The 19,904-nt window shown below is 35.7% G+C and overlaps 1 protein-coding gene across 7 annotated transcripts in view; it reads right to left on the minus strand.

Moving 5' to 3' along the window:
• Positions 1–19,904, minus strand: part of HERC4 (HECT and RLD domain containing E3 ubiquitin protein ligase 4) — a 134,543-nt gene that overhangs the window by 4,067 nt on the left and 110,572 nt on the right. For all 7 annotated transcript variants that reach the window (XM_034662596.1, XM_034662597.1, XM_034662595.1 and 4 more), the window contains 4 exons: positions 10,889–11,055; positions 10,192–10,258; positions 7,628–7,710; positions 3,905–4,088 (listed from right to left, as the gene is read on the minus strand). In XM_034662596.1, the coding sequence (XP_034518487.1) occupies positions 3,905–4,088; positions 7,628–7,710; positions 10,192–10,258; positions 10,889–11,055 (501 nt within the window). The remainder of the gene's footprint in view (positions 1–3,904; positions 4,089–7,627; positions 7,711–10,191; positions 10,259–10,888; positions 11,056–19,904) is intronic.

A 19,904-nucleotide genomic window follows, 5' to 3' on the forward strand; every position in this document is an offset into this window, starting at 1 on the left:
AACACTCTTCCTTTGTATTCATCAGAGTTAAATTATTTAATGTCTACCTTCCTTATTACAAGGCAAAGACCATGTTTCAATCTTATTTACTGATGTCTCCCTAATCTCTTGCATAGTACTAGGTACCCACGGGGGCTCAATAAGTATTTGCTAATGGGCTTCTTAAAACTTTGGGCTCCATTTGTAGCCATGATTATCTCAATGACTGATCTCTTGAAATCTACAAAATATTTGCTATTTATTTGTAAATAGGCTTGGAGAAAAATGGCTGAAATTCTAGCAATCAATTAACAGATTAATGAGTATGAATTATACTCTGTGAGCATGTTGGTGGGGAATGAAAGGAGGATAGCTAAAGTTCTTTCTTTTTTTCTTTTTTTTAAAAACCTCAAAATGGTTCTGGGGAAATGTGTTTACAGTCCTGATGAAAGAAAGAGCATTAAAACTCAGGAATCATAATCAGTGAAATTATAATGAATCACATATACAGTGGAAGAAACCAAAGTATAGTAAGTACACTAAAATATACTAAACAACCATCTTACTAAATGAATGTTTCTATCAATTATATCTTCAAGAGAGGTTTTAAGTACTTACTGAGTGCTCTTCTAGGCTCTGGGAATATAGCAGTGAACAAAGAGACAAAAATCCTAACTTCATGGTGCTTACATTGTAGTGGGGGGAAGAAGCAACAGACAGTGAAGACAATTAAGTAAAATTTATACTAAGTCAAATTCAGAGAAAGTAAAGCAGGGAAGGGAGACAGGGTATGAGTGTGGGGGTGTGTGTATTCACGCTCAATTTTAGATGTTAGCTAATAAAGGTCTTTGAGGAGACAGGGTATGAGTGTGTGTGGGGGGGTGTATTCACGCTCAATTTTAGATGTTAGCTAATAAAGGTCTTTGAGGAAGTATAAAGACATGAAAGGATGTAAGAGCAAGAACCCTTTTGGAATTATCAAGGTGAAAGGAGTTCCAGGCACAGGGAATAGCAAATAGAAAGGCCCCACGACTGGGCTCAGCAAAGAGGCCATTAAGGCTAAAGCAGTGTAAGCAAGAAGAATGATAGGAGAGGAGGCAAAAAGGACAAACTGTGTAGGATGTAAAGTGTGATGAGAGGCCACTGTTATCATTTTCAATTTAGGGTGACTGGAGATGGAATCCATTCCCACTGAGGTCTTAACGTCATTACAGCTTTCTTCCCTTTAGCAGATCAAGTTAACCAAAAAACGAAATCTTCAATCTCTTTCCCAGAGGATTTAAGGTTGCCTATCAGCTTTCCTCACTTCTTTGGTTTCCCAGATTCTGTGGCTCTCCCTAGATTTGTCTTTTTCTGGGGAACAGAGAGAACCTGAGGAGTCTAACAATCCCTTGAATTAGCTTTGAAGTAGTTCTACCGCTTTTAGCCTAACCATGATCCTGCCACCACAGTAATATGATGTACCAATTCCTGAGACTTTCCGAGATTCTAGGGTGTGAAATGGGCTGCCTCTTAAAAACCCTGTCCCTTGGGAGGCTTAGAATTCAATTTTCTTGGGTCTAGTCACTCATCAATTCATCCCTGTATTTTCTGTCTTCCAAAACTATTTTTTTCTCTTGTTCACAGTATTTTTATATTTTGTCTGTGTATTCCCATTTTTATTCCTTTATTGTCACTCTAGTGAGATTCTGGAAAGGAGTAGAGATAAACATTTCTATTCTAGTATGTTTAACTAGAAGTCCTAATTATTTTTAAATCAAAAAATGTATTCCCTAATTATTACATAGTAAAATTGGCTCATAGTTCTATGAGTTTTAAGCACATGTATTGGTACCTACCACCACAATCAGGATACTGAACACTTCTACCACTCCAAAGAACCCTTGTGCTACCCTCTCCCATCACATACTCCCCTCCAACCCTAGCCCCAGTTCACTATAGTTTGTCTTTTCAAAAATGTCATATACATGGAATCATACAGTATATAATCCTTTGAGACTGGCTTCTTCACGCTCCTTAAGGACTCTAAATCATCCCAGCTGTTCCATGTATCAGGAGTGTATCCCTTTTTATTGCTCAGTAGTATTCTACTGTATGGATATACCCTAGGCTGGTTTATCCATTCACCCACTAAAGGACATCTCGGTTGTTTCCAGTTTTTGACATGTTTGAATAATTTTAAAAACACAATTAAAAAAAATTGTGGCAAAATACCTATAACAAAGTTTACCATCTTAACCCTTTTTATTTTTTTATTATTATTTTTTTAAAGATTTTATTTATTTATTTGACAGAGATAGAGACAGCCAGCGAGAGAGGGAACACAAGCAGGGGGAGTGGGAGAGGAAGAAGCAGGCCCATAGCGGAGGAGCCCGATGTGGGGCTCGATCCCGTAACACCGGGATCACCCCCTGAGCCGAAGGCAGACGCTTAACCGCTGTACCACCCAGGCGCCCCCATCTTAACCCTTTTTAAGTGTACAGTTTGGTGGCATTAAGTACATTCACACTGTTATACAACTATCACCACCATCCACCTCCAGAACTCTTCATCTGGCTACACTGAAACTCCGTACCCATTAAACAATAATGTCCCATACCCCCTTGTTTACAGATTTTTGTGTGAATGTAATTTAATACCTTAGAGTGGAATTTCTAGTTCAGGTAGTAAGTGCATATTTAACTCTATAAGAAAATGCCAAACTGTTTCCAAAGTGGCCATACCATTTGTATTCCCACCAGCAATGTATGAAAGTTTCCAATGCTTTGTACCCTTGTTAGACTTATTATATTTTGTAATGTTAGCTAACTTAACAATATCTATCTATCTATCTATCTATCTATCTATCTATCTGAGAGAGAAAGAGAGAGAAAGAGCACAGCAGCAGAGGGAGAGGGAGTGAGAGAAGCAGACTCCCCTGTTCAGCAGGGAGCCCGACGTGGACCCTGGGATCATGACCTAAGCTGAAGGCAGACACTTAACCGACTGAGCCACCCAGGCACCCCTGTATCAAACTCTTAAATGGAAAAACTTATTCTTGTGTGTGTGTTGAATTTTTTTTTAATTAACATATAATGCATTATTTATTTCAGGGGTACAGGACAAAGATGGAGAAACTTATAAGTCGAACTTGCATACATCTTTCTCAAAGCTGATATAACCTAGCACTTTCTATTCAATGTTTATCTGAAGAAGTATCTGAGAACTCTTTGTATAGAGAAGGAAAAGAAAAAAGTTATTTGAAAAAATTCCCAATCTTCTTCCTAAAGACCCCTTTATTGGCTAAGGCACTAGTGATGAAGATCATGAATATTATTTACTCTCTGCTAAAAAATTTAACATTGAGAGTAATCAGGAAAAAAAGAAATGATCTTAAGCAATGTGAGTGCTTTTCATAATGGTTTCCCTATGATCGGGCAGAATGAAAACTCAGTTTTAGCTGGGACTTCTTTTTTTTTTTTTTTTAAAGATTTTATTTATTTATTCGACAGAGATAGAGACAGCCAAAGAGAGGGAACACAAGCAGGGGGAGTGGGAGAGGAAGAAGCAGGCTCACAGCGGAGGAGCCTGATGTGGGTGGGGCTCGATCCCAGAACGCCGGGATCACTCCCCTGAGCCGAAGGCAGATGCTTAACCGCTGTGCCACCCAGGCGCCCCTAGCTGGGACTTCTATCTGACCTCTGTCATAAATGGCATTTTTCTATACAAAAACCATCACTACCACAAATACAAAAATGCTATCTAATTCATATACAACTAAAATTCATTCATTGTGGAGTAAGATGGGTACAGTGTTTTCCTGTAAATAGGACAGTAATACTGTAAAATGGAAAACAGTAAGTGAGAGGGCAATTTTTCCATCAATAAACCGTATTTTCCTTTCACCTTTCCATTAAAACAATTTCATAGATTTGTTTTCCCCTACCTTTTCCAGTTCCTTCCAATCATAATTTGTATTTCCAATAACCATTGCTTGTAGTTCATTTGGCTGGAAGAGTTGAAGGACCTTTCCTCCACAGACCTTATGAAAGCCCGCATGAAAAGCATCAAACAAGGAAGCCACTGATTTATTGAATATGTAATCCACATAAGCATCAACAAACTCCTGCCTAGAAATGAAAAAGCACACATGGCACAGAATATAAAAATCTTTTTTTTATGGAGAACAGATATGTAGTCTCATTAAAAGTTTGAGTGCTCCTGTGTTTTTTGCTATTTATCTTTAAAACTGAGAAAACATGCCCAGGATTCTAAGGGGACAAAGTCTTTACGGAGAAGTTTACTATTCTTTCCATACAAAAATCTGGTATTATCTAGGAGGCATGTAGACTTAATCTCCCATTCATAGCCTAATGTAAATGAGGCTATTCTGAGGTGAAACATCATTTCCTAATGGGAAGAATGATGACACAAGTGTCTATCGAAATAATTCTTCAAAACTCGTAAACTATTGAGATTTATTTTGTTTTTATTTTTTTTTAAGTAGACTCTATGCCTAACGTGGGGCTTGAACTCATGACCCTAGGATTAAGAGTCACATGCTCTACCGACTAAGCATGCCATGTCATTTAAAATTTATTTTAAAAACTAAATACCCAAAAGGGTTATTAAGCACTCTTTTAGGATATTCATTAAAGATTACAAGTACAGTTTTCACAAGTATGCACGTATACATATATGTACCCATACACAAACACTTCTGATCCTTTTTCCTGCCTGTTACTATAGAAAAGGAAACTGGAAAAAAAAAAAAGTCCCCAGTAATTAGCACTACGGGTTTATTCAATTTGTTCTGTTAGCCGCAAATATTTTATGCAGCTCTCTAGTCAAACAAATAATGAGAATGGGTACCAGAGGATTTCAATATTTTATGCTCCTGTCTTCCCAATTAAAAAAGGATAATTCTACAAATGGAATACCAGCAAATTTAGTTATCTACAGATAATCTTCTTAGCAAATTATAAAATAATTCCCAAGTGAGTTTACAGAGACAAAAAGGTTAAAGGAGGACACTGTAATATAAAATTGGGAAGGCCTAAGGAAAAATCAATAGTATATGCTATTAGGCTCTGATGAAAAGCAGCAGATAATTTTGTAATGCATAATTTTATGATTCATCTAATTGGAAAGTGAAATTTATCTGTACTGGTAAAGTGCCTTAAACACAAAAGGCTAAAGTGTTTCATGGGCTAACATTTTTATCTTCAATACTTCCATTATCTAACTAGGATTGGTAATACAAAGATAAAAATTCTTTAAAGTATTTCTAAACTAGATAAAAAACTAAGTAAGAGACTTTAACAGCAGGGAAAAAAACCTTTCTAAATCACAAAGATTTTCTAAACCAAGATTTTTTTTTTTTTACAAGAAAGGATAGTTAGAAAGACCTAAATTTTTTCCCATTATTTTTAAAACAGCTTTTTCAAAGTAAGACATATGCATAGTTTGAAATGTCAAACAGTAATACTCCTAACAGCCAACATTTACTGAGCACGTACATGTGCTAGGTACTATTCTAAGCATCTTAGAACTATTGCCTCATTTAATCCTCAAAATAACCCCATGAAATAGGTACAATTTATCACCCCATTTCACAGAAAAGGAGAATGAGGCATGGAGACATTCCTACAGTTACACAGCTTCTAAGTAGCAGAACCAAGATTATAACAATTTGGATAAAGTCCCTGGCAACAGCCAATCAACTAGCTCTAAGGAACTGTACCACAGTAGAGAACGAAACAGTTCTGTCTTGCACCTTTAGAAATTCCAAATATTCGAAGGCAAATTCTTAACTTTTTGCTATTCCTTCTGATATTTACCTTCAAACTTCAACAACCTAATTATATTGTTATTCCTTAATTTTCAACTTAAAATATAAGCTAATGAACTGAATAACTATTGTGGAAGGTGAGGATTTCCCTTTTATTTAATTGCCCCATTCTCACTTTGCCCAAAAGCTCCCATTATAACAATTCTGGTTCACTATTCACTAACGTTAACATTTTTATGATTATAAATACTATTCAGAATATTTTATGGTTGCCTGCCTTTTCTTAAAAAGAACTTCTGCTTCCCTAATTTGCTACTTCATCCCTAGCTTCAACAGAAATGTCAATCTCCTTTAGACTCATTCAACTCTAGGGAGCATCATATAAGGGATCATCAACTGTATTTTTCTCCTGGAGCCTTCCATCCTCTTGATTTCACCCACTTTGGTTATTCTCCCTACACCTCCACACTGCTGTTCCTGCAGAAGGAATCCTCTGCCTCTCTTCTATACTGGATCCTATTTTTTGGGGATCCTGTGTCTTTCTCTTTCTTGGTTTAATTCCTTGTTTAGTAGAACACATCCTCCTGTAACTTCCTGAGAAAACTGCACTGGAAGTAGATTTCTCTGAGACTCTGGATGCATGAAGATGTTTTTATATACACTCACATACTTGATAGTTTTGATACAGAATTCAAAGTTAAAAAATAATTTTTTCTCAGAATTTTGATCTCCTAGCTTCAGTGTCACTCTTTAGAAGTCTGATGTTATTCCGATTCTTAATTCTTTGTATATGGTATGCTTTTTTATTTTCCTGGAAGGTTTTAGGATCCTTTTTTCCCATGGGATTTTGAAATTCTATTTTGCCTTGGTATGTCTTTTTTTTTTTTTTTACTTTCCATGCTTTCAATTTTAAAGGCATGTCTTTTAAGGCATGTCAATCAATTCTGGCAAGTTTTTTGGTACCATTTCTTCAAGAAATTTCAGTGAATTTTTTTTTCAATATTTAATTGAATTTTTTAGCAAATAATTTTTAATCCATACAGATGAGAATACTGATTTCAGTTTCTTTTGAAGTTTTGTTCTTCATCCTGCACTGTTTCTCTTTCCTTGACATTCTTCTCAACTGTTTTGGTTTTTCCTTAAAGGGCTATCAATCTTTGGCTATCCATTCATTTTAAAAGTGAGGCAGTTTATCCAAAGAATCCTCCAATATACAGTGTCAAGGGGGAGAAGGGGTTGTAGACTCAATCTGCTTGTTTTCAGTTCTGCCTCTTACACCCTGGCTGTGCCTAACTGTACTCAAGCCCTAACTGTACTTCCCCCCCACTTCCCAGCATATCCAAAGTCCCTTTAGTTCAATCTTCCCAGAAGATAAACATCCAATCATCTGCCCAGGCTGGAAAGGGGAAGTTGCCAGGCTACGATGCAAATTCAAATGGGTTTCTAACTGCTTTTCATAACAGCAATCCTTCTGTTTCCAGCATTCCCCTAAATTCCACACACTTTCTAACATTTTATATTCTCAATGCCCAAGACTTTGCTCAGCAATATAAACTGGCGCCTTCCTGGCTTCCCCTAGTCCATCTTACGTAGCAGCTTTCTCTGGTTGGCTAACATTAGTTACCCCTGTTTTCTAGTTTCCAAAAATGAATTTGCAGTTGTCCCCTCTCCCATCACTTTGTTTTGCTTGTTTATGATCTTTTTATCACAAACTTTAGTAATGTTTTAAAGGGATTTCAGAAGCAAAAGGTGGTTACTTCCTTACTGACCATATCAAAAAATGAGTAAAAACTTAAGGTTGTGACAAGTTTCTATATACAGAAGAAAAATGCCTACAGAATCTTATTACTACCACTGATGCTGCTATAATTCACTTACCGATTTTGTTTGTTAACAGCTGTGTCTGCACCATTTAGAACCAGCTCTTTCACTTCTGTTGCACCAAAGTTTTCAACTGTGATCTATTAATTTAAATTTTTAAAAAAGGTCAATGTCAGACTCAAAACTTATTAGATTTTAATAACCTATTATTATATTCTACCTTTCTCTCATTAAATATAAAAATAAAGTTGAAGTAAAATTCTGCTACTACCATAAGCTTATTTGTGAATTCTGCATAAAGCCACAACTAAAAATTTCCATCCTCTGTAGTTGGTTGAAATTCTACCATGACTAATTACAAATTACCAAGTGTTTGGGTAATTAAGAACAGGAAACAGAGTATTTATTATGTGTAAAACTTTTTTAGAATAATCACTACAGGAGTAAAATATTAGAAAGGATGTTTTCCTTGTACACATGACAGAATCTAAGTGTCAAAATGTATGCAGCCCAGACCAGCTATGCAGTCTTCTCACATGACAGCTACTACTATCTGCCTTGTTTGCATTCTTGATCACACGTGGTTTTTCCAGTATGCTATTAACTGGATTTATAAAGACAGTCAATTATTTTGAAGCTTTTTATTTCCCTTACTAGTCTGTTAATTTTCCTATTAATATTACCATTCCCACCTTTGTATCTTTCCTCTTTCTAGTCCCTCTTCTTGGAATATTATCTTCTTCTACTAAAACCATTTCTTTTAGTACCTGGTACCTATGAAACATCGCGGTGGCAGTGGGATAATAAGAGATGAATAAATCCCTGCTGTGGAGTTTACTATCTAATTAAGAAGGAGAAATGTGTTATGTAAACAACTTATATTCAAATAAATTCTATAATAGAAACATGAACAAAACGCTATCAGACCACAAAAGAACGAACATTCACTTCTAAGTGGAGAAGTATGAAAGACCTCAAGGAAGAAATGTCATTTGAAAAGCACCTAGAAGGATGAGTAGACTCTCAAAAGATTGAGAGGGGACAGGATTTCTGACTGAGCACAGAGGTTGTACAGGATAGACACGAGAGTAAATATCAAGTGCTGAAATTGTATGGCCCTAAAAAACAGAAGATAAGGTATGTGAGAGAATACTGTGTGACATGATAAAACTTGGTATGAATGGAGGGATACAATAAAGGTTGGTAAGAAAGTCATATTACAAATGTTTTTGAAGCCCGTCATAGAGCTATTACTATGCAAGCAATAAAGAGCCACTAAAAATTTCAGGGAAAGAAATGGCAATAGGAAGGAATGTTTAAACTACCATAGTTCTTGAATATACTAAGCATTCACAAACTTGATTGATAAATTAGAAATTATATTGTTTGGAACCCAATGTTTCAGTCCATTGAGACAATCAATAAAGATTCAAAGATTACCGATACTGCTGTAAATGAAACTGAATTGAAGAATTAAACCATTGGAAAACCAACCATTCAGTTGAAATGGGGAACTAAAAATTTCAGAGTAAATAGAAGATGTCCAAGGAGGACCTCTGTTCTAGAAAAAAAAAAATTGTTAAAACAAATTCATTTATTTCATCTTAAATCTACCAAATTTTCCTACATCTGTGCTATGTGCCAATTCTTAAAATGATAAAAAATGGATAAACTTTTTTGAGGGGGCACATAATATTTTTGGCAAATTGTGGGATAGCAGACTATGGTATCTGTCAGATTTCACTTCTAGATCATAAAGAGGACATTTGGGGAGGGGGACAAACAAATATACAAAGTTTTTAAAAAGAAAAGAGAAAGCCAAAGGTTTAACCATTTTCCCAAGGGTTTAATTTATAATATTCAAATCATTACATTCTGAAGTGCCTTTTCTCATAATCCTTGCTGATCTTCTCTTCTTTGTCAACTGTCTACTTCTGCCAGATCCTTGTTTGTCAATGGCTTTGCATTTGGATGGGTAGTTATTCAACATCCCTTTCACTGAATTAACAAAATTCTGTATCTTTGACAAGATTTGCAATTTCATTTTCCAAATAACATTCCAACATATTTGCATTTTCACTGTGGTATGTCATTTCAAAAGTAAGACAAATGGGCAAGGACAAATATTAGTGTGAAGCAGAAAGGCATGTCTGAGTAGGAATTAATCTTTTAAGTGGTAAGTTCATTACTGAATATTCTAATGTACAATAACCTTTGCTTCTAAACATTCTTGTAACTGCAGACTCAAAAATGAATACTTGAATAAAGAGGTCCTCTTGTATTTGTAAAGGATCTTTAGCATAGTGACAGAGCACTAGGCTCTGAAGTCACAGGCCTGGGTATAAATATTATTTCTGACATGTAATGACTGTTTTCAGCTTTCTTCATCTGTAAAATAAGGATAATACTACTAATCTCACAGGACTGTTATGAGGATTAAATGAAATAATGTACATACCGTGACTAGCATATAGTTAATGCTCAATAAATGTTAGCTAAAGGGTTAAGAATCCCACCCATAAAACAAACAAACAAACAAACAAAAACCCGAAATCCATAAGGCACAGCTGTTAAATAAAAGGGATGATGAATAATCAGGCTATTCTGTCTTTCCATCTTACCGTAAAATTAAGACAAAATGTTTCCTCAACATCATCTTCTGGATAATCCAGTAATTGTTGCATGCTTCTGCAAAACAATATACATGTTTCTTTGAGGTAAAACACTACTGGGTATTTTGACTATTTTGGCTATGAATAAATATGTATTTCTCATTCATTCCTGATAAAAAATCCTTTAATTAATCTGTACTTTTATTTTTGTTTCAGAATGGTAGACATACAATGGTTAGCTAATGAACAATTCTGAAGAAAAAAAAAATCACTCTGAGGTTTATATCTCTTCTTCTGAATACAAAGGCCATGTATCCACCCATTTTCAACATTTGTTCTTACTTATATACAATTTTTATTCCATTTTATGTAATAAAAAGAAACTTTACATATTCCAGCTAGGAATGAAGGTCATCAGAAGTCCAAATAAATCATTTAACTACTCTCAGAAAACATTACCTTCCTAAATTTATTATCTGATATTTGCAAAATATTGTTAAATTACTAAAAATTTAGCAAATGGTTTTATACATGTAAGTATTTCAGTAGAAAATTTTGGATTTGGGTGACACAAAGGGTTCTCCAATATCAGAAGGGCTTTTATTTTAGAAATTCAGCAAGAACAAAATACAATTATTCCTAAAAGGAAAGCTTTCTGTACATTTCCCATTCCCTATTAAAACCCTTGTCACTTTTTGTTACTAACCTCCCAACATCAGGTACTAGTTCCTTCAAATCATCCAAGGATGGCTTCTTTTTTAGCAGTTTCTTATATAAAGCCAAAGGAAAATGGAGGTCCACAATAGTAAAATTATAAATTGCTAATCCACAGATAACACCAATCAGATGGAACAAATCACTGTCTTCAAATGTCTAAAAACAACAGAAAAAAACGGAAAGACATGTTCTCCAAGTTTTAAAATAATAAATTTTTCTGATGACAAAAACACATACTTGTAGTAGAAAATGTTGAAGATATGGAAATAATGAATAACAAGGAAAAAGCTCATTCTCAATCATGTCTCCCTGGGATAGTATCACTATTAGTATTTCTGCACATTTCCATCCAATATATATTCTCTAAGACAAAATAAAGACCTACCTAAAATCAGACTACATGTATAACTTCACAAGTGGCTCCTGTCCCCAGAAATATAAGCATTTCCACATCACTAAGCATTAAAATAATAAATGAAATGACTACTAGACCATTTAATCTGATTTAAATAATTAATACACATTCAAAATTTAGAAAACAAAAAGCATAAAGAAAATGAATAAATGCCTGTAATCCACTCACTCAGAAATGATGATTTAAAAAATATTTTTATGTATTTCCATCCACTGTAAGTTCAAAAAAGAATTCAAAAACATAGTTAAGGTTTTCTCCTTTGCCTAAATCACAAGTGTTTTCTTTCTTTTTTTTTTTTTTAAAGATTTTATTTATTTATTTGACAGAGACAGCCAGTGAGAGAGGGAACACAAGCAGGGGGAGTGGGAGAGGAAGAAGCAGGCTCCTAGCAGAGGAACCTGATGTGGGGCTCGATCCCAGAATGCTGGGATCACGCCCTGAGTAGAAGGCAGATGCTTAACGACTGCGCCACCTAGGCGCCCCATCACAAGTGTTTTCTTATATCATTAAATATTCTTCTTGAATATGATTTTTATTTATGTAATTTTATTGTACTATTTCTTAAAGTAGGCTCCACAGCCAGCATTGGAGCCCAACGTGGGGCTTGAACTCACGACCTTGAGATCGAGACCTGAGCGAGATCAAGAGTTGGACGCTCAATTGACTGAGTCACCCAGCGGCCCCACAGAACATGATTTTTAATGGTTGCATATCACTCTTATAAAAGTACCAAGGTCTGCCAAATTAGCTATTTTACTATAGTTGGACATTTAGATTATTAAATCATTGAAAACAATGCTTATTTCCCCCTATCTTTAAAGAAGCAATATATGGTTACAGTAAGAGAAAAACATTTTTTATCAGATTTGGGGCTCCAGACCTAGTTCATTCACTAACTAGCTTCAGTGTTTTTAAAGAGAAAAACAGTATCTCACAAGGTTGTTGTGAGGAGAAATGGGATTAATGTATGTAAAATACTTTTAGCCCAGTTCCTATGGCATATGGTAAAGACACAATAAATGTTAGTTTTTCCAACTAGCTAGTAATATTCAAAGTAAGATGGTATCATTTCTGCATATATATATATTTTAATATTTTATTATTTTAGAATGAGTGAGTGTGCACAAGTGGATGCATGTGTGAATGGAGTGGGGGAAGGGGCAGAGGCGGAGGGAGGGGAGAGGGAGAGACTCTCAAGCAGACTCAGTGCTGAGCCTGGAGCCCCCAGCGGGGCTGGATCTCACAACCCTGAGATCATGACCTGAGCCATAAAACCAAGAGTCAGATGCTTAACCGACTAAGATACCCATGCGCCCCCATCATTTCTCCATATATTGTTGTCCATAGTTTGGAATATTTGCTTAGGAGAAATTTTGCTTTGTAAGAAGAATTTTGAAGTCAAATGACAGTTAAGCATACCCTGAAACTGTTTTTGTTCACACCTATTCCAATTTACCCTGACATTTGTAGTCCAGAATGTCTATCTTTCCACGTTTTCATCTGTATACACATAAACACACATTTCTGAGTTAAAAAATGAAAATTTGGGGTGCCTGGGTGGCTCAGTCAGTTATGCATCCGACTCTTGATTTCAGTTCAGGTCATGATCTCAGGGCTGCAACACTGAGGCCCCTATTGGGCTCCATGCTGGGTGGGAAGACTGCTTAAGATTCTCTCTCTCCCCCACCCCCAAAGAAGAAGACAAGAAAACTTGTTTTAGTATGTACTTTTGTCGATTAGTGACACTGAAGATTAGGGATTTGTGTGTATTTGTGAAATGTCTCTCTGTATTTTTGGCCCATTTACCTTTCAGCGGTTAGTGTTTTTTTTCTTTGGTGCAAAAAGATGATTTTATTAAAGCACAGGGGCAGGACCCATGGGCAGAAAGAGTTGCTGCTACTAGTGTTTTCTTATATATTTATATTTGAATTCTTCATATACCAGGAGTTAATATTACCATCATATTTGTTACACATATCCCAGTCTGCTATATGCTTTTTAATAATCTTGCTTTTGTTATGGATAAATGTCATTTTTTCCCCCAGTGGTCGAATTAATCTTTCTCCTTTGTGAGGTCCTATATTGTATTTAAGTTTAGAAAGTCCTTAAATAGGACACACTGAATAATGTATTAATCTCTCTTCCTCCTGAAATCCTTCTAAATGAGAATAAAGGAATAAAAATGATATAAACCCACCAGAAAAAAGAGAATAGGTGATGGTTTTAATATCACTAAAGAGATGTTAATATTTTAAAATCTGAAACATAGATGGATGGCTGGTACCTGATTCAGTAAAGCAGAAGAACCTGAAAACAGGAGCTTGTTAAGAGAAAAGCCAATGAGAAGCTAATTTGTACTTTAGGCTGAGGAACTGGAAGTACCAAAAAATACCTTTAAAGTCAAGTAGCTAAGCTAGCTCAGTTGGTAAAATGTAAGACTCTTAAAGTCACAAGTACTCAAGCAGGGCTGAAAAGAGGATGAGTGGTAGAAAGTCCCTTGCCTTTCTGGAAAGGATGAGTCAAAGTGGCTCTGGATTCTCAAACAGGTGATACATTAAAAACAAAGGGATCAAAGGATTCAGGGGGATTAAGAGGTACAAACCTCCGGTTATAAAATAAATAAGACATGGGGATATAAACTGCAGCATGGGGAATATAGTCAATAACGTTTTAATAACTTTGGATAGTGACATATGGTAACTACACTTACCATGGTAAGCACTGAGTACTATGTATATACATGCTAAATCACTATGTTATACACCTGAAACTAATATACTACAGGTCAACTACACTCAATTAAAAACATAATTTAAAAACTTAAAACAGAAAATACACACAAAAAAACAAGACAGTCGAATGAATGTATGTATAGTTAACAATGAGAATCCTAGCTTCCCTTTCCAGCGTTCAGAACACTACAAGAACACTGGCAGCCAAAGAGTTAAAAAACCCAAAGAGTGAAAAACTATATATGTTGACATTTGAGCTTTCCCCCTTGAAATGCCCATATAATCACTCTTATGAATGGGGACTCTAATCATAAATTGTGTGCCCAGGGGCACTTGGGTGGCTCAGTCAATTAAGCATCTGACTCTTGACCTCAGGATTCTGAGTTCAACCACTGTGTTGGGTTCCACGCTGGGCATGGAGCCTACTGTGGAAAAAAAAATTAGAAAAAAATATGTATGCCCAAACTAAGTAGCTTTTTAGTGTTACATTCTTAAATGTGAATAAAAAGTCAAAGATCAGAGGAAAAAGACAAAGGAAATAAACCTGGAGGAATAATCGGTACTGTGGGGGGAAAAACAAAAAACTGTCAAACAACAAAAAAAGTGCCCAGTATCCAACAAAAATTTATGAGGCATGCAAAAAAGAAGAAATATGGCCCATTCATAGGAAAAAAAAAGAAGTCACATAAACTGTTGAGAAACCTGACACTGGATTTACTAGATGAAGAATTTAAATCAACTATTTCATTTTATTTATTTATTTGTTTTGTTTAAGATTTTATTTATTTGAGAAAGAAGGAGACAGCACAAGCAGGGGGAGCTGCAGAGGAAGAGAGAGAAGCAAGCTCCCTACTGATCAGGGAGCCGTGATGTGGGGCTCGATCCCAGGACCCTGAGATCATGACCTGAACTGAAGGCAGATGCTTAACTGACTGAGCCACCCAGGTGCCCCTAAATCAACTGTTTCAAATATGCTCAAATAGCTAAAGGAAACCATGGGGGCAGGGGGTGGGGGAGAGAACAGAATAATAATGTCTCATCAAATAGAGAATATCAATAAAGAGAAATTATGGAAAGGAAGCAAAAATTCTGGAGGTGAAAAGTACAATAACTGAAACAAAAAATTCACCAGAGGGGTATAAGATATTTGAGCAGGCAGAAAAAAGAATCCACAAACTTGAAAAGAGGTCAGCTGAGATTATCTACTTTGTGGGACAACAGCAAGAAAAAAGAATGAAGAAATATGAAGAGAGCCTATGAGTACCATCATACAAGTAGCAGAGTGCCACAAGGAGAGGAGGAAATGAGACAGAAAGAATATTTGAAGAAATGGTTGAAAACTTTCTAAATTTGATAAAAGACATAAATCTAACACCCAAGCAGCTCCACAAACTCCAACTATGACAAACTTGAGATCCACATTCAGACACATTTTAATCTAAGTGTTGAAAGTTAATTATAAAAAGTACTGAAAGCAGCAAAAGAGAAGCAAGTCATCACATAGAAAGGCTCCTCAATGAGACTAACAGCTGATTTCTAATTTGAAACCATGCATGCCAAAAGGTAGCGGGATGAGATATTTAAAGGGCTGAAAGAAAAAACTGTCAATCAAGAATTTTACATCTAGGAAATCTCAGATAAAGAAAAACTGAGAGAGTAGAAATGCTAAGTCCATCAGCTGAAAGAAAAGGACACTACACAGTAACTCAAAGTCATACAAAGAAGTTAAGAACTCTGCTAAAGGTAGCTACACAGGTAAATATAAAAGTTAAAATTATTGTACTTTTGTAACTTTTTTTCTCTATATGGTTTAAAACTCAAATGTATAAAATAATTATAAATCTACATTATCTACATAATGTACCAATGTATAAAGCTGTAAGGTGTGACAACAAAGAGAAAGGAACAGAGTTGTTCTAGGAGCAGCGTATCTGTATACTACTGAAGTTGATATTAATTCAAACTAGACTGTTGGAAATTTAAGGTGTTAATTTTAACCCCCAGGGGAAGAATGAAGGAAATAACAGATCTCTCTCGTGCGTGTGCTCTCTCTCAAATAAACAAAATCTTAAAAAAAAAAATCCCAGCTTTAAATGTAAATGAACTAAATTCTGTAATCAAAGGCAGAGACTGGCAGAAAGGATTTTTAAAAAACAAACCATTATTCAACGATAGCTGGTCCCTAATTTACAATGTTTGACATGAGTTTTTGATTTTACAGTGGTGCAAAAGTGATACTATACCAGTAGAAACCATACTTCAAATTGTAAATTTTGCTCTTTTCCTGGGCTAGCAATATATAGCATGATATTCTTGTGGTGTTGAGCAGCGACAGTAAGCCGCAGCTCCCAGTCAGCCATGCAGTCATAAGGGTAAACAAACAATGCTTATAATCCTTGTGCACATAACAACCATTTTATTTTTCACTTTCAGTACAGTATTCAATAAACTGTGATATTCAATACTTGGTTATTAAATAGGCTTAGTGTTAGATGATTTTGCTCAACTGTAGGCTAATATAAATATTCTGAACATTTTTTTAAAAAGATTTATTTATTTGAGAGAGACAGAAAGAGCATTAATAGGGGGGAAGGGGCAGAGGGAGAGGGAGAAACAAGAATCTCTGCTGAGCAGGAAGCCCATGTGGTACTTGATCCCAGGATCCTAGGATCATGACCTGAGCCGAAGGCAGACATTTAACCAACTGAGCCACCCACGTGCCCCTGTTCTGAGCATGTTTAATGTAGGCTAGGCTAAGCTATAATGTTCAACAGGTTAGGTGTATTCAATGCATGTCGATCTATAAAATTTCCAACTTACAATGGGGTTATGGGAATATAACCCCATCGTAAGTCTAGGAAGATCTGCATATGCTGTCTATAAACCTTACTCCAAAACCAAAGACACCAGATTGAAAGAGAAAGTTTGAAAAAATGATATGCCATGTAAATAATAACCAAAGGAGAGCTGAGAGTGGCTATACTAATATGAGATGAAATAAACTTTAAATCAAAAAACATCAATTCATCAAGAAGATCAAACATTTACAAATATCTATATACCTAACAATACAGCTTTTCAGGATATATGAAGTAAAAACTGACACAATTGAAGGGAGAAATACAGTTCTAAAATAATAATTGGAAGCTTCAATATCCCACTTTCAATAACAGACAACAATCAGACAGAAGATCAATAAGGAAATAGAGAACTTGAAAAAATTATAAAACAACCAGACCTAACATAGCTACAGAACATTCCATTCCACAACAGAATACATAATTCTCAAGTGCACGTGGAACTTTTTCCAGGAGAGACCACATGTTAGGTCAAAAATTAAGCCTCAATAAATTTAAAAAGACTAAAATAAAAAAACATATTTTCAGACTACAATGGAATAAAACTAGAAATCAACAGAAGGAACTATGGAGATAGGGTACGTGTCTGGCTTATTTGGTGGTGTATGCAATTCTTGATCTTGGGGTTGTGGGTTTGAGCCTCACATAGGGTGTAGAGATTACTTAAAAATAAATTCTCAAAAAAAAAAAAAAGGGAAATATGGAGAATTCAAAGATGTGAAAATTAGCACACAAAGAAGGTATCACAATACAAAAACTTATACGATACAGTGAAAGCAGTATTCACAGGGAAATTTACAGTTATAAACATATATATTAAAAAAGAAAAAATATCTCAAATCAATAACCAAACTTTATATCCTAAGGAACTACAAAAAGAAGGGCAAACTAAACCTAAAGCTAGCAGAGGGAGATTATCGATGAAGATTAAAGTGGAGATACATAAAATATAGAATAGAAAAACAATACACAGAAGCAACAAAACCAAAAGTTGATTCTTTTAAAAGATCAACAAAACTGACAAACCTTTAGCTAGAATGACCAAGAAAAAAAGAAAGACTCACATTACTAAAATCAGGATTGAAAGTGGGGATATTACCATCATCCTTACAGAAATAAAAAGGATTGTAAGAGAATACTGTGAACAATTTTATGACAACAAAATAGATAATCTAGATGAAAAGGACAAATTCCTAGAAACATACAAACTACCAAACTGACACCAGAAGAACTAGAAAATCTAAAACAAACAAACAACACCCCCCCCCAACAACCTATAACAAGAAACTGAATCACTAATCAAAAAACTTTCAGGGGCACCTGGGTGGCTCAGTCAGTTAAAAGCCTGCCTTCGGCTCGGGTCATGATCTTGGGGTCCCTCTGCCCCTCCCCACGCTCAGGCTCCCTCTCAAGTAAAATCTTTTAAAAACCCCTCAAAATAAAAAACCTTCCAGAAGGGGCACCTGGGGGGGGCCTGGGTGGCACAGCGGTTAAGCGTCTGCCTTCAGCTCAGGGCGTGGTCCTGGCATTCTGGGATCGAGCCCCACATCGGGCTCCTCTGCTATGAGCTTGCTTCTTCCTCTCCCACTCCCCCTGCTTGTGTGTTCCCTCTCTCACTGGCTGTCTCTATTCTCTGTCAAATAAATAAAATCTTTAAAAAAAAAAAAAAAAGAAGGGGCACCTGGGTAGCTCAGGTGGTTAAGTGTCCAACTCTTGGTTTCAGGTCAGGTCATGATCTCAGGGTTGTGGGACTGAGCCCCATGTGGGTCTCCGTGCTCAGTGGGGAGTCTGCTTGGGATTCTCTCTCCTCTTCCTCTACCCCTCCCCCTGAGCACACACTCTCTCTGTGTTTCAAATAAATAAATAAAACCTTACGAAACAAAAAACCTTCCAATAAAGAAAAGCCTAGGATCAGATTCTACCAAACATTTAAAGAATAATTAATGCCAATTCTTCCTCTTTCAACAAATGGAAGAAGGAACACAAGGAATGGAAGATGCGGGAACATTTTCTAACTCATCTGTGAGGTCAAACTACCATGACACCAAAGACAGACAAAGGCATCACAAACATGAAAAAGAAAACTATAGGCCAGTATCCTTAACAAATAAGGATGGAAAAATCATCAACAGAATACAAGTAAACTAAACAGATTATACACCATGACCAAGTGGGCTTTATCTCAAGAATACAAGGTGGCTCAACATAAGAAAATGCACCAATGTAATATATCACATTAATGGAATGAAGGAAGGAAACCACACGATCATCTTGAAGCAGAAAAAGCATCTGACAAAATCCCACTGTCTTTCATGATAAAAATACTCAACAAACTAGACATAGAAGAGAAATTACTTAACACGAGAAAAAGAATTTACGAAAAATCCACAGCTAACATCCAACTCAGATCAGGAACAAGAAAAGCATGTCCACTCTTACCACTTGTGTTTGACAGTGTACTGGAAGTTCTAGCCAGGCAATTAGGCAAGAAAAAGAAATAAAGGTATCTAAATTGGAGGGAAAGAAGTAAAATTAAATCTATTGCATTTGTGGATGCCATAATCCCATATAAAGAAAATCCTAAAGAATCCATAAAACCACCTATTAGTGCTGATAAATGAATTCAGCAAAGTTGCATGATGAAAGATAAACATACAAAAAGCAGTTGTATTTCTATACCCTAGCAATGAACCAACCAAAAAAAAAATATATGAAAAAGTTCAAATTATGACAGCATCAAAAAGAACAAAATGTTTACTCAACACCTTCTCCATCAAATCCTTAATGGCCTTTTCTGCAGAAATGGACAAGCTAACCATAAAATTCATACAAATTTGCAAGGGACCCCTAATAATCAAAACAATCTTGAATGAGATGAACAAAGTGGGAGGACTCATACATTCTAATTTCAAAACCTACTACAAAGCTACAGTAAACAAAACAGTGTGGTACTGGCATAAGGACAGACATTTATATCACTGGAATAAAACTGAGACTCCA

This window comes from Ailuropoda melanoleuca, chromosome 6 (genome assembly GCF_002007445.2).
Source record: "Ailuropoda melanoleuca isolate Jingjing chromosome 6, ASM200744v2, whole genome shotgun sequence".
Taxonomy (NCBI): Eukaryota; Metazoa; Chordata; class Mammalia; order Carnivora; family Ursidae; genus Ailuropoda; species Ailuropoda melanoleuca.